This window comes from Solanum tuberosum, unplaced genomic scaffold, assembly GCF_000226075.1.
Source record: "Solanum tuberosum cultivar DM 1-3 516 R44 unplaced genomic scaffold, SolTub_3.0 scf00306, whole genome shotgun sequence".
NCBI lineage: Eukaryota > Viridiplantae > Streptophyta > Magnoliopsida > Solanales > Solanaceae > Solanum > Solanum tuberosum.
In genome coordinates this window covers 668989-691120 of record NW_006239228.1, presented here as the reverse complement: position 1 = coordinate 691120, position 22132 = coordinate 668989, and the positions used below count along the sequence as shown (strand labels likewise).

At 32.4% G+C, this 22132-nt stretch overlaps 3 protein-coding genes and 1 pseudogene across 3 annotated transcripts; 3 read left to right on the top strand and 1 right to left on the bottom strand.

Moving 5' to 3' along the window:
- Nucleotides 1-1361: 1361 nt before the first annotated feature.
- LOC102598890 (ankyrin repeat-containing protein At3g12360-like) lies at nt 1362-7479 on the top strand (annotated as a pseudogene).
- Nucleotides 7480-7586: 107 nt separating this feature from the next.
- Nucleotides 7587-10790, bottom strand: LOC102598560 (ankyrin repeat-containing protein At3g12360-like). The gene is made up of 3 exons (XM_006359710.2): nt 10213-10790; nt 9043-9464; nt 7587-8650 (listed from the first exon to the last, which is right to left on the bottom strand). The coding sequence occupies exons 1-3, from the start codon at nt 10676-10678 to the stop codon at nt 7685-7687; spliced, it is 1854 nt and encodes a 617-aa protein (XP_006359772.1). The 5' UTR covers nt 10679-10790; the 3' UTR covers nt 7587-7684.
- Nucleotides 10791-14434: 3644 nt separating this feature from the next.
- LOC102598101 (molybdate-anion transporter-like) lies at nt 14435-18862 on the top strand. The gene is made up of 8 exons (XM_006359709.2): nt 14435-14663; nt 15945-16089; nt 16169-16337; nt 16568-16838; nt 17175-17440; nt 17544-17759; nt 17886-17988; nt 18425-18862. The coding sequence occupies exons 1-8, from the start codon at nt 14513-14515 to the stop codon at nt 18484-18486; spliced, it is 1383 nt and encodes a 460-aa protein (XP_006359771.1). The 5' UTR covers nt 14435-14512; the 3' UTR covers nt 18487-18862.
- Nucleotides 18863-21184: 2322 nt separating this feature from the next.
- Nucleotides 21185-22117, top strand: LOC102597789 (stellacyanin). Its single transcript, XM_006359708.2, has 2 exons — nt 21185-21444; nt 21568-22117. Exons 1-2 carry the CDS (start codon nt 21243-21245, stop codon nt 21966-21968), a joined length of 603 nt encoding a protein of 200 aa, XP_006359770.1. The 5' UTR covers nt 21185-21242; the 3' UTR covers nt 21969-22117.
- The last annotated feature ends 15 nt before the right edge of the window (nt 22118-22132 follow it).

Sequence of the window (22132 nt, the reverse complement as noted above, 5' to 3'; positions counted from 1 at the left end):
AAAGAAAATGGAAAATGAAGAAAGCATGACAAAGTAGTATGAAAAGAGAAGCTAGACAACATAATTATTTACTAACCTCCTACCTTAATAGGTGTCATTTATTACCTCCTATATATAAGATAATATCCGCGATAAACTGAAGTTGAATCACCTCTCCCGAACAAAAAATATTGATCGCTTAAAAAAGATTATTCCGTACTTATAAACAAAACAAAAACAGATAATAAGTGTTGTACCTACAAAATTCCTAAATTATGTACTTAATTTTGACTAAAAGGTACTTTCAAGCAATACTTAACTATGTTAATAAGTGTTGTACTCAATAAAGGAATAATGATATAGCCTTCACAAATGCGTGATTGTCAACTCTTCTTACAAGCAGATGTTTTAATTTAATTACTGTGCGTTGTTATGATTATTGTTACTACTTTATTTGATCGTTGACTCATGACCTGAGTATTCCTTTAACATTATCCATGATCTATATCACTATTTAACAAGTTACATATTTATTATAAATTGATACGTTAAGGGACAATATACGAAAAATAAACAGAAAACATAAATTTATTAGATTTCATTCATAATCCTAAATAAAGTAGTAACAATAAGATTAAAACTTAAACTATATATCCAAAATGGTGTTTATATAAGCTAACTTTTGGGGTGACAGAATAATTAATAGAGACTTATGGGTTATCTAGCATTCCTTATAGGTGGATTCGATTCAATAATATTTTTTCAACAAATTATTAAAGTTAACCTGAATCGCCTTTTTTTTTTTTCTGAATCTAATCGAGTTGAGTATGAGGTAAAATATAAATAAGTCGATCGAGTCAATCCCGAACCAATGACTTGGCCTAGTAACTCTATACACTGCCGACCTACCCATACAAAACTATTCCAAGTAATATTGACTTTCACCATTTTGCTAGAAGCTGAGCCGCCCGCCAATATATTTTATATATAGGGAAAATGACCTGATATATCTCTTAACTTTGTCATTTAAAGCTGATATAATCCTCGTTATGGAAGTAGCTCATATATACCCTTATCGTTATACAAATGACTCTCTCTCTCTCTCACACACACACACACATATATATATATATATATATATATATATTATATATGTTTGTTTGTTTTTTGTTTTTCTATCTGGTTTTGGTACCCACATAGCCTCACTATAGAGTCCCTTTAATTTCGGGTGATCAAGTCTACCAAGAATTTTTTCATATTCTGAACTTGAACTTGAAATATCTAGTTAAGGAAGGAGCAGTTTCATCCGGTACACCACAATTTTTCTATGGTATATATATATATATATAATAAGAAAATGAAAGGAAAAAGACCACGCTATACAAGTCCCTTAGCTAGGAATCTTCTTGGTTGCTGCAGTTGTGGAAAAAAATGACTTAAAAGTTTGCATAAATAGTGAGTCCCCTATGATAAACAAAAAATATACATACATATTGTGCAATCTGAAAGCTACATTTAATTTTCCATCACACACTTTTAACTGATTAAAAAAAAATGGAGCGGCGGGTGAATGAAGCAGTTTTCAGGGGAGATGTTGAAGCCATTCAAAAACTCATTGAAGAAGATTCCAACATAGTAAGACAAACCATTGAGGGTTCATTACAACACACCATATTGCACCTTGCAGCTAGACTTGGCCATGTTGAATTGGTGAGGGAGATTGTGAAGTTGTTCCCTGAGATGGTGTCCGCGGAGAATCGGGATCAGGAGACGCCCTTACATGAAGCATGTAGAGAAGGGAGAGTAGAAATTGTGAGAATTCTGGTTGAGAATGATCCATCGATTGCTTATAAGACAAATTTGTGGGATAAGAGTGTGCTTTATGTAGCATGTGAGAGAGGGAGGATTGAAGTGGTTAAACATTTCTTACTTAATAATAATATGCACATGTTGTTGATGCTTGAAGTTGATATGTCCACTACTTCACTACATGTTGCAGCTTCATCAGGCCATACAGGTAAAATATTACATTCCGCAATTTTACATGTTCAAACTTCGAGTAATACTCTCTATAATGATGGTGTTCGGGTTAGCTATTGATCATAAGTACAATATACTTGTTACCTTCTATCTGAGGCGTAATTAACTTGGATTTTGAATTTATGAGTGTTGGATTCTAAATTTACTTATTTAGGTATATATAAATTGTACCCTCTTTTATTCTACGAAAATTCTTACTTATCTCTAATTAATAAGCATAGATAAAAGTTGTTCTTGACTAAAATCAGTTATTTATTACTTACACAAATAAATGATTTAGCAATAATTGTTTTAGCGTAATAATATAATATGGATATTTATAACCAGTATTCTATATAATTATTGTTAAAAACTTTAGCAACTTAGAATGTAATAACATTAATTCAATTACCACTAAATATTTTTATGACAATAAATATTATCGCTAAAAGGAAAATCTAGGTTTTTGTTGTAGTGTATTATGAATGGCGTGTTCGATTTGAGTATGTGGTCGTAATTAATTAAAAGGGAATTGGACTCCTAATTAATGGTGCCGGTAGGAGCAAGTTTCATAGAATAGACAAATGTAGTTGACTTATTAAAGTAAGTAGATATTAGTTTCATCAAAGTAGAAAAAATACTAATCGGAGATGAGAAAATAATTTTCATCATGTCAAAAGAGCACGTAAAATTGATTTTTTGGACACATTTAATTCTTATCATTTCGTGACACCTAACTTTGTATATGACGTTGACGGTTGTGGACAAAAACAATTCCAATATTGATATTTAGGTATTCAAGGGATGACGTGATAATACATACATCATGTCTTGAAGATGTTATTGTTATTATATTTAATAAGCATAATACATAAACATGACTCTTAACTTGACTTTATCGAATAACTATATCCTCCAACTTTAAGTGTGCACAAGTAGGCACTTAAACTTATATAAAATTGAACAAGTAGACACACGTGTCTCACATGACATAATACACATAGGACGCCGCATTGGACACAAATTTACCACGTAGGGTGCCATGTAGGACGAATGTATGTATTTGTTCAATTTTATACAAATTTAAGGATCTACATGTGCACACCAAAAATTAAAGGTCATAATTGTCAGCTGACGCCAAGTTAAGGGTCATATTTATATATTATGTCTATTTAATACTATAACTTAAGAGTAAAGACATGTATATTTACCTATAATTATATTTATTTTTATTTTTTAACGTATCAACATAAACTTTACTTTTTAAAAAAAAATTGTATACATAACTTCTATATAAATTATTGAGTGAATTTTAGGAATAACAAACATAAAAATCATATTAGCGCTCTATGGCTACAATTTTACTATTTGCGCTTCATAGCAAATATAATTTGCTATTATGTTTGCTATGGAATATCTGATTTGTATAAATCGCGGCGATTTGTATAAATCGGACATCTGTATCTATGAAAGTTGCGTTTGTGTGTGTACATATATATATTCTTTGTGTTAGGCTAGAGTGGCGAGCGAGATTAGGAGGGATAGGATAGATGCGAGCGAGAGAGGGAGAGAGGTGAATTGTAAATGTATATCGATTAGATAATTGTATATATGTAACTACTATGTATATGTATCAATGATTGTGTTAAAATATCTGCATAAAATTTGAATTTGTATACAATTGAATCGAATTAAAACATTTGTATTTGTATATCGAATCTCTCTCTCGCTTTATACAAGTACAAAGTGTACATTATATTTGTATAATTTGTGTTTGTATTAAGCGAGAGAGAGAGAAAGGCAAAAGAAAACTGGGCAGGGGAAGATTTGTATTAGTATTTTTATAAGTGTATAGGACGAAGAGATATGTATTTGTATTTGTATATACACTCTCTCGCTTTATACAAACACAAACACAATTTATACATTTGTGTTTGTATAAAAGTGAGAGAGGCGAGGAAGAGAATTGGGAGTGGCGAGCAAGATTCAGGGGAGAGAGACGAGAATGACAATGTGTTTGCTACGAAATAGAATTAAATGAAACTGTAGTTGTAACATTTATTTTGAATTAATAGTTTGCTTTTCCCATTTTTTTTGTATACATATACAATTTTGATCATTGCTACTTACTTAACTATTCTAACAACTCAAAATTGTCTAACTATATCGTAACATAATTTCGGTAAAAGTCCGATTAAAATTAGAGTAAATTTTAGGTTTAGCAAACATAAAAATCATATTAGCGCTCTATAGCTATAGTTTTGCTATTTGCGCTCCATAGCAAACATAGTTTGCTATGGAGCATCAGATCTGTATAAAAATCGCAGACAACTTTGATTTGTATAAAATCGCAGGCATCTGATTTGTATAAAATCACAGGCATCTGATTTGTATAAATTGCAGTGATTTGTATAAATCGGATGTCTGTGTCTATGAAATTGTGTTTGCATATGTATATGTTATTTGTGTTTGTATATCTGCATAAAATTTGAATTTGTATACCATTGAACCAAGTTAAAACAATTGTATTTGTATATCAAATCTTTATCTCGCTTTATACAAACACAAATTATACATTGTGTTTGTATAAAGCGAGGAAGAGAGAAAGACAAAAGAGAACTAGGCAAGGGAAGATTTGTATTGTATAATTATAAGTGTATAGGACGAAAGAGATGTGTATTTATATTTGTATATATAGTTTTTCTCGCTTTATACAAACACAAACACAATTCATTCATTTGTGTTTGTATAAAGTGAGAGACGCGAGGGAGAGTGGCGAGTGAGTTCAGGGAGAGTGGCGAGCGAGATTTCTGGGGAGAGAGGGGAATGATAAAGCGTTTGTTACAAATTAGAATTAAATGAAATTGTGGTTATAACATTTAATTTGAATTAATAGTTTGTTATTTTATACAATTTTCCCTTAAACTTACATGCTAAACAATGGTATACTCTTTTTTCGTTTCATTTTACTTGATCTTTATTAATTTTATATAAATTCCCTAAACTTATTTTATTAAATTGTTTTTATTAATTATATTTCAAAATTTTAATTCAACTACTATTATATTATATATATAGTTACTTAATATTAAGAATAATCATGATTTAAAAAATAATTAATTTATTTGAACTTATTAAAATAAACAAGTAAATAATTATTTTAATATAAAAATCAAATAAAATAAAAATGCGAAAATAAAACTAAAAGGATGGTCTCTATTTTCAAATGTTCAGACGGCCAAAGTCTACGTCTGGGCCAAGTCCTCATTAAGAACGAGTCTCTTATCGTTATCCTCTTTTCTTTTTATTTAATTTGGGAAATTTGTGCTTTTATTCTATGAAAATATTTATAATTTTTAATTAGATTCTTGTGATAATAATCAGTTATACATATATAACCCTTCCATTAATAGAATTGTGCACTTTTGATCATTTCTGCGTGTGGATCTTTATAAATTTAATAAATTATAAATGACATAATACATACATATGTCATTTAACTTAGCTTGAGTGTCCTCCAACTTTGGGTGCGCACTCAAACCTGTACAAAATTGAACAAGTGTGACAATTATCATGATCAAGTGATCCTTATTTTGTCAAAAAAAAAAAAACATTAATTGCAGAAGTAGTGAAGGAATTGGTTAAAGTTCGACCTGATTTTGCTTGGAAAAAGGATGAGCTGATGAATGGTTGCAGTCCTTTACATATAGCATGCAGCAAAGGGCACTTAGATATAACAAGAGAATTGTTAAAGCTTGATATGGACCTTTCTGGTTTACAAGATAATGAAGGCAGAACTCCACTACATTGGGCAGTCATCAAAGGAAGAGTGAATATTATTGCTGAGATACTCTCAGTGAGTCTTGAATCTGCTGAAATGATAACAAAACATGGAGAGACAATTCTTCATTTGGCTGTAAAGAACAATCACTTTGAAGTCCTCAGGTTCTTGATGGAGACTCTTGATGTTTCAAATCTCATGAATTTTCAAGATACTGATGGAAATACAATTCTACATTTGGCTACTGTTAGGAAACTCACCATTGTAAGTTTTCTTTATCCTGGACGTTTTATTTTATGTGAAAGTGTTTGATTGAACACACAAAGTTTAAGACATAGATGAATCTTTTCTAAAAGTGAACCCAACTTTTAACGGATGAAATAGATGAGACTTATTTAAAAGCTCAATGGCATATTTGACCATTTTCCCTTAATTTGATAACTAATTATGAATTGATGAAATTAGTTTCCTGGATTGCAGAACAGAGTTGCACTAATTGTATACAAAAGCTAAAAACTAATTATACATGACTTGTTCTCTCTTCAGATGATTATTTATATACTTAAGCTTGGTGTTGAAGTAAATGCTTTGAATCAAAAAGGACATACAGCATTAAATGTAGTTGAAGCAGATGCAAGTAACTCTGGTGTTCTTGCAATCATCCCTGCATTACTAGAAGCCGGTGCCAAAAGATGTGACCAATTACCACCAAATTTTCAAGACATCCAACAGGTAGATGCATCACCAATTTTGGGATCATCATGGCAAAGAAAAACTACTGGTTTTCACTCTCCGTCCTCATCATCTCAACATTCTTATTATAATAATCATCATCATCAAAGGAAGCATAATTTTCGCGGTACTAGGACAAAAAAAATCAAGCTCCAAAGTGAAGGTCTAAGAAATGCAAGAAAAACGATAACAATTGTTGCAGTACTAATTGCAACTGTGACATTTGCTGCTGGTGTTAATCCTCCTGGTGGATTTAATCAAGGAAATGGAAAAGCATTATTGGGTAAAAAACCGGCCTTTAAGGTGTTTTTGGTATGTAACATTGTGGCACTTTTCCTTTCCCTTGGAATTGTTAATGTCCTTGTTAGTGTTATCCCATTCAAGAGAAGAACAATGATGAAATTAATGGTGGCAACACATAAAGTAATGTGGATTTCAACATTATTTATGGCATCAGCTTATATTGCTGCAATATGGTCAATATTGCCACAAGGAAAGGGGGATCATTGGGTGCTAAGTGAAGTTGTGATCATAGGAGGAGGGTGCACTATGGCTGTGTTTCTAAGTTTGGGGATTTTGTAGTGAGACAATGGAAAAGGAAGAGTGAATGGAGAAAAAAAAGAGAGGATCATAAGAGGATGAAAGAGGGAAGTCCTAAAAGTAATACAAGTACAGTTCAAGAAATGAAAGTGGTGAAGAAAGAAAGTCATGAAGGTAGTACCAACTCAGACGTTGATAGCTCAGATCATGGTTACCATTTGTTTTAATTACCTGCATTCATAGATCTATTCTTGTAAGTCTTTAAAGTAGAAAATAATGTATTAGTTTCGGAAACAGCCTCTCTATCTCCACAAGGTAGTGGTAAGGTCTGCTTACATACTATCACCCTATTTAGTGAGATTTCACTGGGTATGTTGTTGATATACTTTAAGTTTCTAATATGACAGATGCTATTAGTTGGGCTTTAGTGTTGTTTTCTCCTCTATTCGTGATTACCTTAAACCAATACAGTTTAATTTATAAATGTGGTTGGTGTTATGTTTTTTTGGAGAGATGCATGCAAGCAGAAAATATGAATGAAAAATGTTCTCATATATATAAATTTTAATAAACATAAGCAAACTAGTAGACAACTCCTATTGTTAAAGCTATTTTAATTTTTACCCAATACAATTAATACAAATGATAACCTTGATCTGAGCTATCAACATCTGAGTTGCTACCATCTTCATGACTTTCTCTCTTCACCACTTTCATTTCTTCAACTCTACTTGTGTTACTCTTTGGACTTTCCTTCATCTTCTTATGATGTTCCTCTCTTTTTTTTCTCCAATCACTCTTCCTTTTACATTGTCTCACTAACAAAATCCCCAAACTTAGAAACACAGCCATAGTGCACCCTCCCCCTATGATCACAACTTCACTTAGCACCCAGTAATCCCCCTTTCCTTGTGGCAATATTGACCATATTGCAGCTATATAAGCGGATGCCATAAATAATGTAGAAATCCACATTACTTTGTGTGTTGCCACCATTAATTTCATCATTGTTCGTCTCTTGAATGGGATAACACTAACAAGGACATTAACAATTCCAAGGGAAAGGAAAAGTGCCACAATGTTACATACCAAAAACACCTTAAAGGCCGGTTTTTTACCTAATAATGCTTTTCCATTTCCTTGATTAAATCCACCAGGAGGATTCATACCAGCAGCAAATGTCACAGTTGCTATTAGTACGGCAACAATTGTTATTGTTTTTCTTGCATTTCTTAGACCTTCACTTTGGAGCTTGATTTTTTTTGTCCTAGTACCGCGATAATTATTGTTGTTGTGCTTCCTTTGATGATAATAATTATTATTATGATACGAATGTTGAGATGATGAGGACGGAGAGTGAAAACTAGTAGTTTTTCTTTGCCATGATGATTCCAAAATTGGTGATGCAACTACTTGTTGGATGTCTTGAAAATTTGGTGGTAATTGGTCACATCTTTTGGCACCAGATTCTAGTAATGCAGGGATGATTGCAAGAGCACCAGATTTACTTGCATCTGCTTCAACTACATCTAATGTTGTATATCCTTTTTGATTCAAAGCATTTACTTCAACACCAAGCTTAAGTAGATAAATAATCATCTGAAAAGAGAACAAGTCATGTATAATTACTTATATACAAAAACAAGTAGTGCAACTTTGTTTTGCAATTCAGGAAACTAATTTCATTAATCATGAATAGTTATTTAATTAAGGGAAAAGACTCAAATATGTCATCGAACTTTTAATAAAGATTTCTATTCTTTATCTATCTTTAGATCCTTTGAGCTTTTATATACAAGTATATTCTTTATGCTACTCTGTTTTGCAAAGGAAGGTTATTATTCCTTTTGTTTCAATTTACGTATCACAGTTGTAAATTCAGATACTAAATATTAATTACCACAAAAACGTGATGAAGTCTCTCTTGAACTTTGTGTGTTCAATCAAACACCTTTACATAAAATGAAACGTCTAGAGTAAAGAAAACTTACAGTGTTGAGTTTCCTAACAGTAGCCAAATGTAGAATGGTGTTTCCATCAGTATCTTGAAAATTCATGAGATTTGAAACATCAAGACTCTCCATCAAGAACTTGAGTACTTCAAAGTGATTGTTCTTGACAGCCAAATGAAGAATAGTCTCACCATGTTTTGTTGTCATTTCAGAAGATTCAAGACTCACAGAGAGTATCTCAGCAATAATATTCACTCTTCCTTTAATGACTGCCCAATGAAGTGGAGTTCTGCCTTCATTATCTTGTAAACCAGAAAGATCCATATCTAGCTTTAGCAATTCTCTTGTTATATCCAAGTGCCCTTTACTGCATGCTATATGTAAAGGACTGCAACCATTCATCAACTCATCCTTTTTCCAAGCAAAATCAGGTCGAACTTTAGCCAATTCCTTCACTACTTCTGCAATTAATTGTTTTCTGAGATCTGGTAAAAAATCACTTTTACGTTCTCTTTATGCAGGGTGAAAGTTATTTTTGTTAGGGTTGTGCCCTGATTTTTCTATCTTATTTGAGCTTTTTCCGAAAGGAAAATATAATTATCTTCCATATTTGGTTTATTATTTCGTTAAAGGAACAAGTTGAAATTCTATATATTGAAGACCATATTCTCATATCAAATAACACAATAGCATCTACAGTGTAGTCGTTTATAGACTTTTGTTTATGGGAAAATTTTCTCTCTACAATTTTAATGTTTTTATTAGGTTTTAATATGAAGCCCAGTTGGCCGAATTCCATAGAATAATATTTTGATTTTTCGTATTAGTTTTTGTCATTTGATTTATCAATGTCATGATTTGCAATTGTAAGCTTACGGACGACACCCTAATTACTTTACTTTCGAACCCAACAATTTACTCATCTTTCACAATTTTTCGATACATCTTCCGTGAAAATATAATTTATTTAAAATATGTTTTGGTGGATCAATGTTTTTGAAAAATAACTTCATTATCATCCTTTACTAGAGTATAGTTTAATTGATAAGAAAGAGGCCTAATTTCAATAGCTTTTGTTCGGTGTTTATATTTAAAAAATAATTCGGTTAATAAATATAAATAACTACTTATTCAGAATTAACTCACTAAATCCATAAATTTAAAAATCTAACTGCATGCGCCGTCTAACTCAAAGTTTGAATAGTTTACCTGTATGGCCTGATGAAGCAGCAGCATGAAGTGAAGTAGTGGACATATCAACTTCAAGCATCAACAACATATGGATATTATTATTGTTATTATGTAACAAATACTTAACCACTTCAATCCTCCCTCTCTCACATGCTACATAAAGCACACTCTTATCCCACAAATTTGTCTTGTAAGCAATCCATGGATCATTCTCAAGCAGAATTCTCACAATTTCAACTCTCCCTTCTCTACATGCTTCATGTAAGGGGGTCTCCTGATCCCGATTCTCCGCGGACACCATCTCAGGGAACAACTTCACAATCTCCGTCACCAATTCAACATGACCAAGTCTAGCTGCTAGGTGCAATATGGTGTTTAGTGAACCCTCAATGCTTTGTTTTACTATGTTGGAATCTTCTTCAATGAGTTTTTGAATGGCTTCAACATCTCCCCTCAAAACTGCTTCATTCACCCGCCTGTCCATTTTTTTAAATCAATTAAAAGTGTATGATGGAAAATTTAAGGAATAATTTAAATGTAATAACTTTCAGGTTGCAGATATATATAGTGTTTGTTTATCATGGTGGGTTGATCACTATTTATGCAAACTTAAAAGTCTTTTTTTGAATATTCCTAGCTAAAGGACTTGTACGTATAGCGTGTTCTTATTAAACATATATATAGTATATATATATGTGGGGCAGTGGATGCGGCTGCCTCCTCCCTTAACAAGTTCAGAGATTTTGAATTCCTGTCTTGGGTATAAAAAAAGTTCTTGAGGGGGAGCACTTCCTTTGAATGGAGCTCTATGCAATATATGTGAATTCGAATTAGTTAGGCTCCAACGTAGCAAAATTTGTATGGGTAGGTCGGGACTCAGGAGTGTATAAAGTTACTAGGCCAAGTCACCGGCTCCGGATTGACTCGACTTATTTATATTTTAACTCGACTTGACTCAATTCGATTTGATTTAGAAAATAGACCGGTTCAGATTAACTTTAATTTGTTGGAAAATATTATTAAGTCGGATCCACCCATAAGGAATGCTAGATGACCCATAAACCCAGTAATTTTTTCGCCAACCAAAACTTTAGCGCTAACCTATATAAACACCATTTTGGATATGTAGTTTAATTTGTGAGTTCAAATAATTATACTGGTGAAGAATTCTTATAGAAACTTTAGATCTAATTGTTACTACTACTTTATTTAGGATTTAAATGAAGTTTTAACAAATTTACTGCCTTCATTTATAACTTAAAACTAATTATTATTCGTTTCATATCGAATTCAAACTGTGTTTTCTTTTCTTATTATTGTCCCTTAACGTATCAATTTAATATGAATATAACTTGTTAAAGAGCTGAGTTGAGTACTCAGGTCATGAGTCAACTATAAAATAAATGAGTAATAATAATTATAACAACGTACGTAATTAAATTAAAACATATGCTTCTAAGAAGAGTTGACAATCACGCATTTATTGTGATGGCTCTATCATTTACAATGACATTACACCAAATTATGGTACGACAAATATTACTTTTTGTACAATTATTTGTTGTTGTGTTCGTTCCTATCTTGTTCACTTATAAAATAAAATTTGTCAGATGAAAGCACCTTTTAATCAAAATTAAGTATATGTTTTAGGAATTTTGTAGATTATTTCATAATCAAGTGTTAAATTTCCAAATTAATTAGATACATATGGTCCGAATGACCAAGACAAGAGGACAAATGATCTGCTCTTTCTAGTGGCATGATTAAGATTTCTGTTTTTGTTTTGTTTATGAGTAGGGAGTAATATTTACTTTTGTTTTATTCCATGCAACCAAACAATCAAATTGACACAATTTCTCATGAGCAACTTCTATTTATTTTTTTAGTTGGTGTGAATAGGATTTGAATCCATGACTTTTGAGTTAAACTATGAATAAAAAAAAGATGAAGGGATGTTGTTTATATTAATTTTTTAAAAATTATTAGGTACACATAGGAACTTTTGTTTGTTAGGTAGAAGAAACAGAAAAACACTTCTACATTAGCTTTAACAAGTTGAAAATAAGGTAAATTCTCGTGTCATCATTGTTATAATATTATCGTTTGATTTGAATACAAGTTATGATGAAATTAATTATGCTGAGATTAGTTATGATGGGATAAATTATGTTGAGATTATTTATTGTATCAAGTGTTTGGTTTGTTATGCATTACATAAATTTTAAGAACAAGTTATTTCTTTACAAATATCCCCTTCATGAATGTGAAAAGTAATGGATAAGAAGGGTTTAAAGGGATATCTTTGTCATTTACTTATTTTATCCCGAAATAAGTTATTCTGAGATTACTATACCACCCAATGGGAGGAATAACTTATCCCACTACTAATTATTAATTTTGAGATAAGTTATCCCGAGCTTGCCACCCAAAAAACAAATGAAGTGGCACTATAATTCAGTCCCAAGACTATTTGGTGTTATCCTTCACGCCAAAGGAAAGCATACATTAATTTTTGTGTTTGAACGTTGTCGAAGTTTGAAGTACTGGTATTCTAACAAAGGTATCAGATTTATCTTGGGAGGAAAACATTATATACTTCAAATATTGTGAGAGGATTAAATTACTTAGGAACATATGACAATGAATTTATTTGTGACTTCGGAATAATTGTTTTTTTTTTGTTTAAAAATTACTATTTACTTTTTCTATCTATATCAAGTTTTGATTTTTATTTTCTGATTAAGAATAATGAACAGGCAGTTTAAGGAATTTAATTTTAAAATTTTATGCTACTATTTTATTTTTGAAGACTAAAATCCTCGTGATTATCTATAATCATTTTGAGTATTAAAATCTTCATGCTTCTACCCGTATAGAACAAATACACTTTAAAGACTAGTCTTTCCTTCTCTTTTATGTATAGAACAAATATTCTTTACCCAATTGCCTATCACCATTGAGTCATATAAACCTAACTCAAAGTCAGTCCTTATAAGAGCCAATTATGAACTTAACCCGATAAAACATAAAGGAAAAACTAAGTAAATGAATACACACTCCTACACTTTTATTTTGATACCCCTTCAATAGTTTACCAAATGTCAGCATAACGTTAGCGATTCAATCAATCCTTTATTTTATTTTATTGTCTTTTTTATTTTATTTAGAAAAATTCAGTCTGTTTTCCAGTGTTTACCAAGATTTTTTGAATTATTTTCTCAATTCTGATTGATTGTTCTCTATGTTTTTTTTTTAGTTTTTCTTTTTAAAAAATACAATAAAATTTACAAATAAATATAGTAGCTAACTTTTTTTAGACTAATAAAATGTAGGAAAATTAAATAATTAGACTAAAACAAGAAGTAATTTAAAAAGTACTAAAATCACTAGCTTATTTATTAAAATCAAAATTAATTAAAAAATGTTTTACATACTACTTTTATTCTTTTTATTTTTCCTTTTTTTCACTTTTATTTGTTCCTTTTATTTTTGCATTTTTAATTTATTTTTTTTCAATTTCTTTATTTATTTATTTTCGATTACTCTTTTATTCTTTATTATTTTTCATTTTTTTCCATTCATTTTTTCTCAAATCATAATATTTTTTTACTTTTTCACCATGTTTAACTTCATATATACTGTCATGGTAATTTATTTTACTCACATAACCTTTATTCTCATTTGATTTATGGTACGTACCTCCATTTTTACTTCACGGATAGTACCTTATTTATTTCATTCATGGTACTTTTCAATTATATTTATTCTTTTTTATCATTTCAAAGTCAATTTGTTTATCATATCATGTCAACTTTGTATATATAAAAAAAAAATAAAAATATATATATATATATATAATAAAATATTAAAAAAAGATTTATCCACAAGTATAAGTTAAATCAGATTAAATATTACTCCATATATTATTTAATTACGACGTAAATATTTTCTTTCAAATTAAATAAATACATAGACGTTTCCCTAAATTATTTTATTTTAAAATAGCAAGATTGAAAAGAAAAGGAAAAAAAAGCATTACATATGTCTGCATATTGGCTATATATATAAGCATATAGTTTGAAAAAGTGGCTACCTGTGCAATTCTTAGTAAATCAAAATTTGGGCTGCTCATTTGAGTAGCCCATGTCCATTAACCCGTCCGAAATTTAGCCCAAAATCCGAATCTATAGGTGAGTGAGTAGTCATTTTCTCTTATATTATTATTTTTAGCTCTCTGAATAATAATAAATATAGTTGTTCCTTGTTCATCTGTTAATAATCCAGATCCATTTCTCTTTTGATCTGAGAAAAAAATAAAATGGAAGCTTTTTACTTTCTGGTGTTTGGGGCATTGTCAGCTGTAGTTGCTGCATTGGAGTTTAGCAAAACGAGCAAAGATCGGATAACTACCACACCTGCTTTCAATTCTTTCAAGAACAATTACATTCTTGTCTATTCTCTCATGATGGGTATCTTCTCTTTTTTTCTTCTTTCAAATCAATATAATGCATAATGCATTACCCACTTGTAAAAATTCGGCGCTTGATTTGGTAATTTTCATTAAAGATTGCGTCTTTTGTTCTGATCCAACAATCCAATGTGATAATGTAGTTTGTTTTCTTGAATTCTTGACTCGGATATTTATGTTGGGCTGAATTTAGATGTGCCATTCTAAATGATGCTAGTGGTTTCAGAGAACAAGTAATCTGAAATTGGAGTAGCAGTAGTTGGGGAAGAAGAAAGGAATTGAATTAGATGACAACATAAAGAATATAAGGTAAAAGATTTAAAGCCAGAGATCATAAAAGTAATTGCTTGGTTTTTCTGATGGCTAATTCAAGCTACCCTGTACACATATCTGATGGCACTAGTTGTAAATGTAGGAAAGTGAGATGCTGTTAATATGTAAAAGAAAAGCTTTGCCACCTTTACTCTCTGGAAACTTTGATGGTAAAAATAGGCAAGTGTTTTTGTTCAAAGTGACCCAGGATAGGTAAAAGGGCGTGCTTAGTGTAGGGAAGGAGCAGAAGCGATGTGTCCGAGGGAGGGAGTTAGGTTGGGCAGAGTGGGAGAATTACATGTATGAGAGGAGGGGGTTGATGGTGTGAGTTGGGAAGGAACCACGGGTTTCTTCTGTTTCTCTTTTTTTGAGAATGGCATCATGAAGAAAAAGATAATATAAATTGTGAAATTAAGAAATAAAAGGAAAAAAGAAGCTAGCCATTGATTTAGAGGAACTAATATGATTATACTAAAAGTGCCAATGCCAGCAAATTAAAGGTTTTCTTCTTATTTTTGGAGAAGATTTTATTAATAGTTGGGTTATAGAATGACTAAAGTTGAAGATTGCATAGATCAAAAATAAAATTCTTGCTTTATCGTCTGTAATCTTATGTTTGTTCTACACTCTTTTGTCTCATTTCCCTTTTGATAACGTATGATAAGAAACTGTTATCTATACTAATTGTTTTTGGTAGTATAATTAATCAGTGTCTAAGACTATACATTGAAGTGCAAAAATTCCACCAAATAGAGATGTACCTCTGAATATGTGTTCGCTTAATTGCTTATCTATATAGTACCTCTGTGTGCACATTACAATGCACCATAGATCATCTAGAGGCTGCAACTTCTATCCCGTGTACATAAGACTTGACTACTAAATTTTCCTCCTCTATCACTCTGAATTTTTTTAATTCTTCTGTCAAATTGGTTCTCAACTAATATCTGATATCCTTTTCTCGCAATAGCTGGGGATTGGTTGCAGGGTCCTTATGTCTACTACCTTTACACAACATATGGATATGGGAAGGGTGATATTGGCCATCTCTTTATTGCTGGCTTTGGATCTTCCATGCTATTCGGGACAATTGTAGGATCCTTGGCAGACAAACAGTATGCCTGCTATATCTTGATGTTGAATGCTCTTCTTTTTATTTTTGATATGTTACATTCACACTCAAACTTTTTTTAGGGGTCGAAAGCGGGCTTGTGTCACATACTGCATCACTTATATTTTGAGCTGTATTACCAAACATTCTCCTCAGTACAAAATCTTGATGGTGGGCCGTATATTAGGAGGAATTGCCACTTCTCTCCTATTCTCATCCTTTGAGTCTTGGCTTGTTGCAGAGCATAATAAGGTGCTTAAATTATTCTATCATGACTTCAAAGGTTCAAATTGCCTTGGTGTTCTATTAAGATCCTTACCTACGATATCGACACATTCTTCTATTAATTATTACAGTACTATTTTGCGGTTAAGGAGTTTTTTTTAATAAAAAAGCTTTATTTTCATTCTTGAGAAATAAATCAGCAATGTGTTCTTCCTTAACTTTATGTTCTTCCTTGTTTTTTGAATCCTATCTTGCAGAGGGCCTTTGATCAACAATGGCTATCATTAACATTCTCAAAAGCAATATTTCTTGGCAATGGTCTTGTGGCTATTTTGGCCGGGCTTTTTGGAAATGTTCTTGTGGACACACTAAATCTGGGTCCTGTCTCTCCTTTTGATGCTGCTTCATGTTTCCTTGCTATTGGTATGGCCATTATACTGTCATCTTGGACTGAGAATTATGGTGATGCTTCAGAAAACAAAGACTTAATTACCCAATTCAAGGGTGCTGCTGTGGCAATTGCTTCTGGTAATTATCAAAGCTTTACCTTTGCTCCCTTCTAACATATTCATCTATGCAGAGAAGTAGATCATATTGAATGTTTTAGTAAAAGAAAAAAGGGATTACAATACAAAACGGAGAGCTTTAATTATTCCTCATGTGCATGTTCTTAGTGCTGCAAAATTTCAATACAATGCAGTTTTTCCAAATTATCTGTCCCATCAGCAGTAGGCTACGGTCTTATTCAAGTTTTTGTGTTATTTGAAGGTTTTCTAAATATAGATATTACAAATGGAATAACTTTTTTTTGCTTTGTAATATATTTGTGAGGCTTCTCTAACAGTTCTTCTCATATGTAATCAGATGAGAAAATCGCATTGTTGGGTGCTATACAGTCACTATTTGAGGGTTCAATGTATACTTTTGTGTTTCTCTGGACTCCTGCTTTGAGCCCTAATTCAGAGGAGATTCCTCATGGCTTCATCTTTGCAACTTTCATGTTATCTTCCATGTTGGGCAGCTCCCTTGCATCTCGATTACTAGCTCGCTCATCTCTCAAAGTCGAAAGTTACATGCAGATTGTTTTTGCAGTATCTGCTGTCTGTCTCTTAATCCCTGTCTTGACAAGTGTAAGGAAGAATCTTAGGGGTTGATTTTATCAAATGTGTAATTGTGCAGGTGTTGTAATTCTATTGTTTCTCACTAACTCCACTTATTTTTCACCTTGAACAGTTCTTGGTGACACCTTCTACTGAAAAAGGTGGAGGCATTACTTTCTCTGGCTGCATTCAGCTTCTTGGTTTTTGTGCATTTGAGGCTTGTGTCGGAGTATTTTGGCCTTCTATAATGAAAATGAGGTCCCAGTACATTCCTGAAGAGGCTAGAAGCACAATCATGAACTTTTTCCGCATTCCTCTCAATATCTTCGTATGCGTTGTGTTGTACAATGTGAGTTATCTTTCCCAATTGTTACACCAACCAAAGTAAGATTGGAGTATCAAATTTCACCAATGAACTGTGGGATCCAAGGAATTGCTCTTTTAATGTTTACTAATCAAATTTTCTCTTATTCAGGTCGACTCATTTCCAATTACTGTTATGTTCGGCATGTGCTCGATATTCCTCTTTCTGGCATCAATCTTGCAGAAACGCCTCTCTGCTGTTGTTGAAAAGTCAAGTAAGAATTGTTTCCCATTAATTATTCAAGTCCTTACTCCGAGTTTGAGAGAAATGTTAGCCCAATGAATGATTTATCAGTGGAGATACGAGATCATGTGACAAATAGTTAACTCTGTTATGTTAATATAGTTTTGGAGCCCAATATTTTCTTTTGTGGAAAAGCCTCTTGCAAAACTGCAAGGTAAGGCTTCGTACAATAGAACCTTGTGGTCCGGCCCTTCCTTGGACCACGATCATAGCAGGAGCTTAATGCACCATGCTGCCCCTTTAATATTTTCTCCTGTCTTGTTCTAAAATGATGGTAATTTGTTCTAGTAGGTTATATCCGTGCCCGAGACTTGTTATAAGGCTCAACTCTGTCTTAGGTGCATTAAGCTAGAAAAATTGATAATTGACACAGATATAATATTTTCCTTTTGTTAATGCATTTGCAGAACCTCAAGATTGGACAACACACAAGGAGAGAGAAATGGAAACTGCACCTCTAAATGCCTGAGTTGATGAAGTTGCTGGGACGCGTTAATTCAGCAAGACCATGCAGCAGAACACAACTATCAGTTTTCTATCAATAGGTAAATAGAGTGCTATTTATGAACTACAATACAACACACCTGTGGTTATTTCTCATCAGAAGGATATGAAGAAGCTACCTTCATTGCAGCATGAAAATAGGGGTGGGTATCCTTCTATCAATATATGAAAGCTGATGCAGAGTTGCTGCTACACTGCATGTTTTCTTGATAATGTAAACGCATATTTGCCATTTTTGGATTTTATTTTAATTCATTCATTTAGTATTAGTTTATCTCTCATATGTTGAGGACAACGTTTTTGCAGTCATATTATATTTACTATGATGAATAATACTCATTCTTTTTATATCTTGGTATAGTAATATTCCTGGCTAAAATTTTAAGCAAGATAGCCGTTTCATTTACAATAACAACATACATATTCAGCGTAATCCCTCCCACAAGAATGAACTGTCTCAGAGGGGAGTGGAAAGTCGGCTAGAAAGTTTGACGTATAAAGATATAGTGAGTGTGCGTGCGGGGTGTAGGTATACCACTTACGAGAAAGAACCTCAAGTCAGTTAACCAAACACAAGTAACAAGTTTGTCAGTCCTTCCTCCGATGCTCCCGAAGAAGTTCATTCTTCTTCAATTCATCGACTCTAAAGAGAGGAGCCAGAAAGCAATATCTTGAGGAAAGGTTGGTCAACTGTCCACCTAGTAATGTGACGCATGTTGCTGGTGTACTTTCTGCTTGCAAGTTGCAAGGAAAGAAAGAAGAGTGACATGGTACAGTTCAGATTTAACGGTTTGCAACATGGGAGCAGATTCCCCCCACCAATTTTGGCATTCGCAACATGTAGGTTGATTCATTGGATAGTTCAGGTTCGGTGATAATCGTTAGCTAGCATAGAAAGACTTAGAAAATCAGATGACCTTTTAGATCTCATATTATTCCAAGTCCATTAGCAATCATTTACGGTGGGTGGATAAGCAGAAGAGGATCTTGTGGCTAAGATTAATTGGCCGAGAAGGTTAGCAAGGTTCCTGCTATGGTACTAGAGTGAAAGATCTTTCACTATAATAGAACGAAGACAGGCTTCCACATTTAAAAAGAAATTAAAGGGAGTGATGAAGCAACTAACAATAAGATTAAGTAAAGGTTTAGGTGAGTTTGTCGATTGAACGAGTTAACAACCTAAGATACTGAATATGAAACCAAAAAGTAGGGCCTTAGAGGCAGACCAAACTTAGCAACTTAACAAAAAACAATCAATGGTGCAGCAAAAAAATAATGGTAATGTGCTTTATTTTAAGATCAAATATATGTTGACTTTCACCAATGTTTTAATTAGAATTGGCTCTTTGGGATCCCCCAATAAGAAAGGGTCTATGTAAAAATGGAACACAACATCCTATTCTTTTTCTTTTGGTTCTTGTGTTGACTGAGATAAGTTTACTCTAACTAAGAAAATAAAATGAAATAAATAATTGCAAGGGCACATGGTGACTTGTTGTATAAAATAAACTAAACTAAAAATACATATGCATACTGAAAATTAAAACCATTTGGTGGTCTAGTCCTTTCTAATCCCACGTTAAGCTGCATCCAGGGCTTCTTTGTCCAACTGTCCATGTGACATTGTTGTTTATAAAACAATTGACCCTACACAACCTCAAACTTTGTTCTTTTCCCTAGAGATCCTCTTTTGCCCTTTTGACGGTGACCACCTTAATATGAGATTACATGTTATTATAAATTTTTAGATATATAAAATTTTATATAGATTTATTCGTTCAATAAATTAATAATAGTAGTAACTAGCTATTATATAATAAAATTCTCCTCCATGGTATGAACTATATCTTCAGATCAATCATGGATTTTTTTTTTGTAAAATTCAAAGTTATGGATTATTTTTTATTTTTAATAAGTATAAACATCCGAGTCAAATTTTATATTTTAAAAAGAAATTAAAATCACAATATGAAATTCGAAATCCTACTTTTTGAAGAATTTGGGAGTTGAATCATAATTTAAAGTCGAAATTTTCTATAAATTACATAAACTAGCGTTGATTTGAATAGACTCCTATCCTCCTTGATCCTTTTTACGTAACATTCTCGGCTGCATCCGGTTTGGTAGGTCGGTCGCCCTCTAGCCAGTGACTAGTCCAGCTATGGAACTAGGTGTACACCACCACGTCGAGATTCTCTTTCGAAAGTGAGATACCGACTTTCATAAGAGGGAAAGATCACTTCATCATGCAGTAGAGTAGTGTTGAAATTTCATAAGAGACGAAAAATCGTAGCGTAGGATCAACATAAACAATCGGTTAAAATAGTCTAATGAGAAAACATTTGTTCACGTTCGTAATTGCAATAAGTTTTCTTTTCCTTATGATACACTTGCTTCCGCATCTTCTCTTTGGCACACATCCTTGGCTGGGGAGTGCTTTCTCTCTTTTTGTGTCAGCAAAGGAAGGATAAGAGCAATCGACCCAATAATTGTTATTCCATTTACCGTTACAGTGCCTCTATCGAAGTAGACTCCCAAATCCAATGTTCAAATGCCTACCAAGTAGGAGTATTATATTATGGTAAGGATAAAGGGCATTCTAGTAAATATACTCTGTGTTCTACTGTGTGAAACCAATCAGTATTATAGCTACCATTTCTCTCTTCTAATTAGTGACTCAATTTTGACAAAAAGAAAAAAAAAGCTAAGAGAGGGCAAGCCATGGCTACTCTTAGAATTCCAAGAAAATACCAATCTTTGATCATTCTTTTTCAGTTCTTTCTGTTAATACAAACTCAATTAGTGTTGTGTTATCAATACAAAGTTGGAGATTTAAATGCTTGGAATATACCCTCTTCTGCAAATAAAGATGTCTATCTCAAATGGTCCAAGAATCACCTCTTCAAGCTTGGAGATTCACTCTGTAAATCTCCATTTCTTGCTCAGATCTTCAAGATTTTACCATTTTTTTATACCCTTTTGACAAATACTCAACCCCATCAATCTACTTTCTTGAATTAATTATTTATTTTAATTTTTTTTGCAGTGTTTTTGTACCCACCAAGTGAAGATTCAGTAATACAGGTGACAAAACAGAATTACAACAGTTGCAACCTTAAAAATCCAATCTTGTACATGAACAATGGGAATTCTCTGTTTAACATTACAAGACCTGGGGAGTTTTACTTCACAAGTGGAGCAGAAGGGCATTGTGAGAAGTTGCAGAAACTTCATATTTCAATTGGAGGAGGAAATGGAACAAGTTATGATGAAGCAGATTCACCTGCTTTAGCTCCATCACCTTCTTACACTAATGCTTTTGGTTCAATTCCTGTCCAATCTTCTAATTCAACCTCTGCTTCATCTTCTGGGAAAGTGGAAATGTCTGTTTTTGCTGCTGTTGGGTTGCTCTTTCTTTCTCTGTTTATAGGAAGCACTATTCTTTAGAAAACAGGACAGGGCATTTTGGATTTTGGAGATTCCACTCATATCTTTTTGTGTATTGAGGCATTATTTATTTACACTTTTCATGTTGTTAAATTTGTGAAAGAGTTCATTCATGATGATTATGAGTTTCTTGATGGAGCTTACCAATTTGTCTTTGAGCAAAA